The sequence below is a fragment of the Tigriopus californicus genome, chromosome 7 (genome assembly GCF_007210705.1).
Source record: "Tigriopus californicus strain San Diego chromosome 7, Tcal_SD_v2.1, whole genome shotgun sequence".
Classification (NCBI taxonomy): domain Eukaryota; kingdom Metazoa; phylum Arthropoda; class Copepoda; order Harpacticoida; family Harpacticidae; genus Tigriopus; species Tigriopus californicus.
In genome coordinates, this window is record NC_081446.1 from 7267081 (window position 1) to 7276094 (window position 9014).

The 9014-nt window shown below is 41.7% G+C and overlaps 1 protein-coding gene across 2 annotated transcripts in view; it reads right to left on the bottom strand.

The window, feature by feature from the left end:
- Positions 1-5082: 5082 nt before the first annotated feature.
- Positions 5083-9014, bottom strand: part of LOC131884354 (leucine-rich repeat-containing G-protein coupled receptor 4-like) — an 8017-nt gene continuing 4085 nt past the window's right edge. Inside the window, exons 3-8 of one of the 2 annotated variants that reach the window (XM_059232101.1) lie at positions 7427-7498; positions 7029-7100; positions 6775-6846; positions 6483-6655; positions 5936-6135; positions 5083-5826 (exon numbers count right to left, since the gene is read on the bottom strand). In XM_059232101.1, coding sequence (XP_059088084.1) covers positions 5623-5826; positions 5936-6135; positions 6483-6655; positions 6775-6846; positions 7029-7100; positions 7427-7498 — 793 coding nt within the window. In that variant the 3' untranslated portion in view covers positions 5083-5622. The remainder of the gene's footprint in view (positions 5827-5935; positions 6136-6482; positions 6656-6774; positions 6847-7028; positions 7101-7426; positions 7499-9014) is intronic. The other variant, XM_059232102.1, reaches the window with a different exon arrangement.

A 9014-nucleotide genomic window follows, 5' to 3' on the forward strand; every position in this document is an offset into this window, starting at 1 on the left:
TCAATTCAACCGAGTCAACCCGACTATGGACGACGTCACCACTGGACAACGAGGGTAGTGGGAAAATGAGTAACTTTCGTCCCAATCAATCAAGTGCACTTCCCTTATCGCGAGTTAGGCTTTGGCAGACACAGAAAGCATCGGCCGGTTATGCGCCATCGAATGACAATGTCAAAAGTCCGGAGCATTTGAATTTCAGCTCAAGAAAAGCACGAAATGAATGAGCTAGCATAGCACCACGTTGGCAAGAGTTTTTCCATCGTGGTCTTAGCTACTACTTATTGTGCCCTCGTTGGCCTGAGCTTTTTATACTCACAACGTTGGACAAATACGTTCAATTGAGCTCAAATTTGCCTAACTCGTTCTCAGTCCGAAAGAGCCAACCTCGACCTAAGGAGAAATCGTTTGATTAATCGGGGTAAAAGTTGCTATTTCTTCCCCCACCGTCACTGTCCAATGATGAGGTCGTCATTGGCCCAACTCACTTAGACTGACTAGCTGACTGTCCTTATTGAAACGATGCCGTTGCTCCAATATGTGGGGGCAGCATATTATTAACGAACGTAAGTATCTCGTGTCATCATCCTTGGTTTGAGTTTCCTAGTTATTTTTGCTGCCTCTATCATCGTTGTTGTTGAGGTTATTGCTCTGGCTGTGGTGGTTGCTGTCTGGGATATCAGCGCTCTGATAGACAACTATTCTTGAGTTAATAGTCGCTCTCACACCAGGGTTATATGGATAGTTTACAAAAAATGGAGTGTACAGCGTGCCTCAAAAGTTAGGCGGTTCCAAAGTAATGTAAAATCAAATCCATTTCAACTCGATTGCCACGACTGTCAGAGGATAGAGTCGAGTCACAAACTTACAAACACATATTTTTGAAACAAAAATAATTGCAAAAACTTATCTACAAATAAATGAGTATTGATTTTTTGTTTCTGATTTCTTTCAAAAGTTCAATTAAAATAATGGTCTCGCAACATTTGCTGCTTCCAACCACCCCAAATATCTGACTATTTATGGGTCAACACAAAGATTAACATCATAATGGGCAATGTTCACCCCTTCCTACATGTCTTCGCAGACACTCTAACGTTTGGTAACATAAGTAACTGATTTATCGTCATTTCTCTGACTAATTGTTCAAAGGTCCCCTTACTCTGCAACGGCTGGGAAATTCTACTTATTTTGAACATGCTTACTTTGAGTGTAACCAATTCTTCTTCTTGTGTCACTGATCAGTTAAAACATGTATTAGTTAGGCTGAAAATACCTGTCTGAGAGCGTTAGCAATCGAGTTGAAACACTGTAAGCATGATTTTGCCCTGTTGTGGAACAAGCAAACACTTTTTGGACGCACTTTACGTACAAGTCGTACAAGTACGTGGTACGGTAGTTGGTTACCCGTCTTGAATTTCCAGGAAGAGGTTCAAAACCTCGGATTTACCATCCTGATGTGGTTGTTGTTGGAATCGGCGGGCATTGCACAGAAAACCCATTATGTTTCCAGTTCCTGAGACGAGGAAATCACGACCCCAGAACGATGAAGTACGCAGAAATGATGCCTGCCACTAAGGCACACTACGCTATGAGTAGATTCAAGTGTCTCGTTCTCACTTCCCCAAACCCATCTTCATGCTTGCAAAGTCTGTATTTTGGTAGGCTTCATTACTCTTCGGTCGCATACAATACCAACGTGAGTACTACACGTAATTTAGAACGCATCTGGTTGAAATAAGCGATTTCTCGATCCACCTCCATCAGGGCCTTTTTTTGGCTTAAAGTATCATATTCGTGGCTAAAACACCGAGGAATGACAAATTCATGAGCTGTGCACTTCATTCAACTTTGATATGATATTCACTTGAATGAAAAAGAAAAAGCCCAACACACTCGTCAAAGGCGCCCCAATATCTTGGGCTCTTTGCTCATTGTTCGTTCTTCGCTTTCGTTTTCGCTTATTGGTGGATATGAGAGCATTGTACTCATGGTTTCCGCTTAAAAAAAGAGTCTGGCTTGCAATAATATCCTGAGTGGATGTGAGTCTCCAGACCATGAAATACCGTACTACATACCATGAGTAGCTTTCAAAAGGTTCAGCCGACTGACTACCCGCGTTGTACCGTATACCTGTGCAATTCATCACCTTATTCTCTTTCAAAAGAGATGAAGAAAGTAGAATTCAATAATTGAAGAAGAATCTTCTGGACGAGACCACAATAACGCCAATGACAAGTGCATAAGATGGAAACTATTCTGAAATCAATTGAATGAAGGGGGAGAAATCAAGCGACCCCGAGTTGAAGATTGTGAACCCATATTGGGAAACACTTGAGGTATGGGCTTATTTCATTTAAGCTTTAGAACCCAACTGCAGTGTTATCAAAGTGTGTTCGTGTAAGTAAATCGAAAGGAAAGTTAAAAGGACGGATGAATTTCACTGTTTCAATTTTGTTTCGCTTGTGCCTTATTGGCATTTGGTTGGTTAGCGTGGGACGCACGTTCCCGCATTTATGATCCAAACCAATTTTATGATTGTGCTGGCTAATGAAAATCAAGATTTTTCACAATACGTAAAAGAATTCCAGTGATTGCCAATCACAATATTTTAGTGACTGAAACACGCCATGAGTCGGAAAATTTGACAGTTGACGATTTTGGGATTGTGTGTACTTCCAACAGCGAGTAACGAGGAAGATGATGATGTACCACCAGAAACGGTATTGTTCATTGAACAAAGCCGCAAAACAATCGGAATTTTGTCAAGAACTTATGACACAAATCAACTAGATCGAAGAAGCGAAACGCCACTTAGTACTCGTACATCTATTTATTCATTCATTCATTAATTTAGCGGCCATTTTCAGTCATTCCAGCCAGCTACGTAGTAACGGTCACTCAGTTAGTTGAACAGGCGATTCACAGATCTAAAAAACTTCCTGTCCAAGCAAGGGCCACCACTATCTCATTCACTTCTCGCTCCTCTTGCTTCTATCAGTTTTCCTTTCCTTCCTGGCTTCCTTCCTCGTTTCAAGGTCGCTTCCTGTCCAGAAGCCATTTTCATCCTCCTTGTCCTCGTTCGCCTCCTTTACGTTTTATGTTTTACGTGCTCCAAGTGGTTCGGTTCGATCTACTAATGCCCTCTCCCCTCCTCCACTCCATTTCCACTGACAACACGTTTGCTCATATCATTGGCAAATGCCAACGAGAAAAGAAGCCCCAGAACGGGCCCGTCGTAGCCTTGCATATCCTCAAAATACATTCATGAAAGTCACCGATTCCCCATGGATACCCAAAACTGGAAGCGAACGACAACGACCATCGCCAATGTCCACGTCCACAGCCACGCCGAAATCGGCAACACACCAACAGAATGATAACGCGGAGGACAGGTCAAATGTTACTGGCCCTTTGGTTTTTCCCGATACGTGGTTCTGCTCAACGGGGACAACGCTCCGGGAAATGCCTAAGTCCGGACTCTCGAATGCCTGTGTAAAATCCTTCTCACGTAGTTATACATAGAAATGATTGTGAAGATCGATAGTGGAACCCCATATCGGTGAAGGAGCATTTCCTCTAAATGCCAGGGACGAATGAAAATAGATCGTTGATCCGCCATAAGCGGACCAGTTTTGTCGTCATTAGGAGGCCTTCTCCACCCTCTCAGATGCGTACAACATTGGTCTCGGCCAGGTTTCATCAATGGAAGAATTGTGTACGAGTACGTAGGACTGTGTTCAAGAGAGCTGCGCGCCACGGCATCATCGCGAGTCTGTGGCTAGTCGGTGTTGCTTCACAGATCTGAGAATGGCCCTACCCAAGAAGCAATAGACCTACTTTTTGTGGATTAGTTCATGAGCGGATGCTTGATTCCTAGTTACGTACATTGGGCCCGACCACACCTTTAAGATCGTCGGCCCATTCGTCCTCGGGTGAGTTCAGTCAATATCACTTTGGATCCCCTCGCCCAGAGTTTGAAGCTACGTACGTATGCACCAGATTCCATGATGACCAAATTTAGGCATTCGTTCAGCTCAACTACCAAGACCAAGTGGTCGGGCAATGTACTTTTGAACTTGAGAACAACAAGCGGTTTTACCCACACATTAAGGAAATTCGATCTTCATCACTTAATTGAGAGAAAAAATAAACGATGCCTCATTTTAGACTCGAATCGACCGACAGCAACGGCATTGGGGGACAGCAAACCTGAAATCCAGAAATCCCCATTACACGATCGATCGAGTTCGGTGGCCTATCAGAACTACGTACATATGAAGGGTGGGGTTAAGGAGGCTTGAAAGTCTTATGTCATGATTCAGCCCTGTTCTAGTGGGAATTCTGTGAATGTGATAGTTCATGGACGGAGTGACTGGCAACTAGCAACTAGCTAGCAACTGGCAACCAGTCACCAAAAATGGGCATGCCACAACACATGGGGGCATGAGACTCCACCCAATCTAGATGTTACGTGAAAAAGCCCGTCGTTGTCGTGTTCCTCTGAACGATGTGGCCATTGGTCGGATTCCCAGTCAAGCAACACCCATTCACTCACCGTTTTCTGCGCAAATGGACATTAGAACAGGGAAAGAACAGACAGTGGTGAAGGCGGTGCTCCCCTTCTCCTTCGTTGGTCTGGATTTGGATGTTGGATGATGATGATGATGATGATGATGACAGGAATCACACACCAAATACACGGCGAGCTTGGGGCTCTTAGACTCACCCAAGACAACCGCGCCTTGTCATCAGAATGACGGCTTCCGGAACTGCATATTAGTATCCCTGTTTCATAGTGCCATGATCAGCCGTTCATTACACAATTTGATGGATATGCCAATTAAATAGCAAATGTCTTTTCCATTTTTTTCTCAGAATAAAACAACCATTGATGATCGACTTGAAGAATAACAGCCATGCTATCCATCCAAAAGGCAAAAGTGAAATCCTCAGTCATCAGCAAAGGTCACGAAATCCTCATTCTGAGATTACTTTGAACTTTATCCTTTGATCTGCGCAACGAAACGTGGCAGATATTCTTTTCACTCGATCTATTTATCTTTTTAAATTGAGGAACACAGAAATTGGAATGAGATTTATTGACTTAAGAAACAAGGTAAGGTACCACCTACTAGTATGTTGGCCATTAATCAGTACTCTTCAACGGATATTTCAAGTTTACCCCACACCCAATGGACCAACTAGACTGACAGTCTGACATTCTGACCAACAGAACACCTGTTCTTCTAAGGAGTGCGATTCTCAGTAACATACAGTGCATGTCCATGTTCATATTTGGTTGGTTGAGTGCCCAGAGAAACTTCCTTCCTTCAACCCTGGGCGAACCAGTAAATCACTGCACCACAAGAGGAGCCCTGGATAACAGTGACTGCCAAGCCAACCACCATTAACACCACTACCACCACCAATGCTATAACAACTGCAACTTTTATTACTACTACTACTACTACTGCTACTTCTACATTGACGGATGGCCTGACTACACATGTGCATCATTGTGCATCATTGTACATCATTATACAGGCGTACAAGACAAGTCGTAGATGCCATAGGCCGCCGTGCTATCTGAAGGAGGAAGGCCGGAATTCGTGGGCGTCAAGTTCAATCAATGGAAAAGAAATTCCCGCTGATTTTCAAAACGTCCAACTTGGGATGAGAGCTCAAAATTGGCCGTTCTTGGAGCAGATTATACTCCAGATCTAAATTCACCACATCAAATGGATCCGTAGTCTCCGTGACCTCTTCAATTTGATTTCGAGCCAAATTTAGAACGACCAGAGTCGGTGGAAACACACCTGGATTGTACTGAGAAAAGAAGGGAATCATAATTAGTAACTCCCGATGGTTTCCATAGCGGAATGATTTCAAGGCTTTGGTTCAACCAAGATCTCATCCAAAGTTATCGATTTTTTACCTGTTGTATCAAATTCCCAGTCAAGATCAATTCCTTCAAATTGACCAAGGCCTTGAAGGCATGATTGTCGAGGTCGTAGATGAAGTTGTTTGACAAATCCAAATACTCGAGCGATTTCAAATCTTGGGCAAACAACGTGTCCGAGATTTGGTTGTCATGGGCAAGTAAGCGTCGCAATCCCACTCCATTCTGGACCAAGCCTGAAATGAACAACAAGCTTTAAAATTATGTTAATGATTGTCCGAACGATTTGCTCTCTCGTGTGTCTGAACAGTCGCTTAACGAAGGAAAATGTACTTTTATGACTTGACGAGAAGAAAACAAATCTAGCAAAAGATGCATGTGAAACGTTTGCCAACAAGTCTAGCGGGAACGGACGCCATGTGTTTGTACTTGAGTTAGCTCCGTTCGTTGGGATTCTTTGACGATTTCCAAATTTCGTATTGACTTTTGCTTTGTCCAAACCCGAGCAACTACTGGTTGGCTAAACATTGAGTTTTCACCAATTTTCTTGGAATGTTTACACTGCTATGGATCGTCTGCCTGCCTGTGATGTGTTCGATGTTATTGTGAGAGAGGTCGAGGAAGACCAAAGATGGTCCGAGGTGAAGATTGTTAACTTGACTCAAGGCGTTAAACGACAGATCCACTTCTTCCAAATCAGGATTTTGGCCAAACAGCCTGTGAGGCACATCTGAGACTTCATTCTGGGACAGATCACTGCAAGGAGACAAGTTTATAAAGAAGTAAGTATGTACTATACATTTACCGTACTACATTGGTTCGGATTAAGGTATACCAGTGCAGACTAGATCAAACCTGTCGTACTACGTACGTACATTGTCTGGAGGCGTGGACAGAATGCGAGCAGCCTTTTGGGCAAGATTTGCAGCCGATTTCGGGACAGTTTTCTGAGAATCGAGAAAAATGCCATCAATAGAGAAAGATTTGAATTGAGGAGATATACCGAGCCCTACTCATCCAATGTGCATTGTGTATTGTGGATTGTGCATTTCACTTGGATCGGCAGCCCCGGCGGACATTTTACGTATTATGTACATTCTACCTCCGTAATACTGATTGGAAGACTCACAAATGAAGTAGATCCTTCAAATCCCTGAAAGCGAACTCAGGAATGTGCATGACTTGATTGTTTTCCACGTTCCTGGGAAAGAAACAATCGTATTAAACGGAAGAATCGAGGCCTTCGAAGGAAACGATCCCACAACAGCCACGATCCAAGCAAGCAAGCAACCAAGCCAACCAGCGATCAATAAGAAATAAAGAACGAAGGAATTTGGTTGTTCGGTTGGACAATGAATGTTCACGGATAAAACAATGCCACCAAGGATTGATGAAGGGATCGGCTACAGAACAGTATAAGTATGATGCTCTGCCATCATTGATTCGTTGACGGATGAAGAAGCATGCTCATAGACAATGTCGTTGAAAGCACAGAGCAAATGCGTAAAGAACCAAGAATTCACTCACAGTTCTTCCAGAGATGAAAGTGATTCGAACGCCCGAGGAGAAATAAAGCGGATATTGTTTGACGAGACATCCCTGAAATTGAAACACACCGTAATCATTTCGAGACAGGATCATAATGAGAAGTCTCTTTACCGAATCCCACATGTCTTGTACCTTACGTACGTACGTACATCAAACCACTACAACGTAACATGCATCACCCTGTTGGTGGTTTTGTCATTTACTAAAAATGTGATCCACACTCCCACTCGCAGAAACAGAGTAATGCACAAATTTAAGAAACAGATAATTGAATTGAAATGAAGCCCACTTGTCAATCCCACTCTATTTGACATCTTGTGGGTGTGCGAAGTAACGTTGGTTTGATGCCTAAGTATTCTTCTGAAACGAGATTTTAACTTACTCAGCCAAATGGTAAGCTTCATTGTTTGATCAAGTTTTCAGTCATCTGCTCCTACATCGAACCCAAACAGAAAATAGTAGGGCTGAAAAGATCCCACCAATTTAAAAAAAAAGACATTTTTTATAGTATTCAAATCATTAAATGTCTAATAGGTTTAATAAAATTCAAGCTATTTTAAATTAGAAATGTGTGGCACATTTTAAGAACGAAGTGGCTTATTGCATTTGTACAAAGTTAGTATTGAAAAAAAAATCAGCGTTACTCAATGAATTTGTCAAAAAGACAATCAAGCACAAAGTGACCCATTCTACATGGACTGAGAAAGTATGGGTTCAAAATTCGTTAAAGTCACATTACAAGTTGTAGTGTTTCAGAACATTCATTATTTTCTGTCATTACTAGGGGTCTAATCACCAAAGAGTCTAATTGTGATTGTAACGACAATCATGTACAAAAGATATCCAATGAGACATTCTTCTCGCGATAGAGAATTTTCCTAAATGTTGTCGCATAACTGAGGGGAAATGCTTCAAAAAGGATTTCTTCTTTCAACAAAATTCACTTTTTAGTCAATGATACCCACCACTGGTTCCTTGTAACCTAAAACAAAAATAATACATGCTTCTGAGGTGGTCTTTCTTTGTTATTTCAATTTTGAAATTATTGACAAATCATATTTTCCAGCTGGTAAAATAGAATGCCATGAGGTATGCAACTGAGCTTGGAATATATAAATTTGCAATGCTGTTGTAATGAGGGTTTAAAAAAAGATGAACATATTGGGAAAAGATCGTGAGTATTCATTCAAATATGTTTGATTCCTCTTATGCTTCACTAATTTTACAAAAACAAACTTTCTATGCCTAATGGCAATGGAGTTGACAGAAACATCTCCACTTTGGTTTCGATACATTTAATTGCTCTATTGCTGATTTTCTTTTCAGATTAGATCTCAATAATTGCTTGATAACCTCAGTTGAATTTACATCTGCAAAACATCAATAGGCTCTTGTTTGTGCCTGATGTCATGAAGGATCTAGCAAGAAAGATGGCGTAGAGTTAGCTGATACGAGACAACTTCCATCGAATATAAGCTAACACTTTCCTCGAATATATTTCAGAAATCTCGAAATGGTAAGGATATTCTATTCTTCTCCAAAGCAGCAAAAATATTACAAAAAAAAA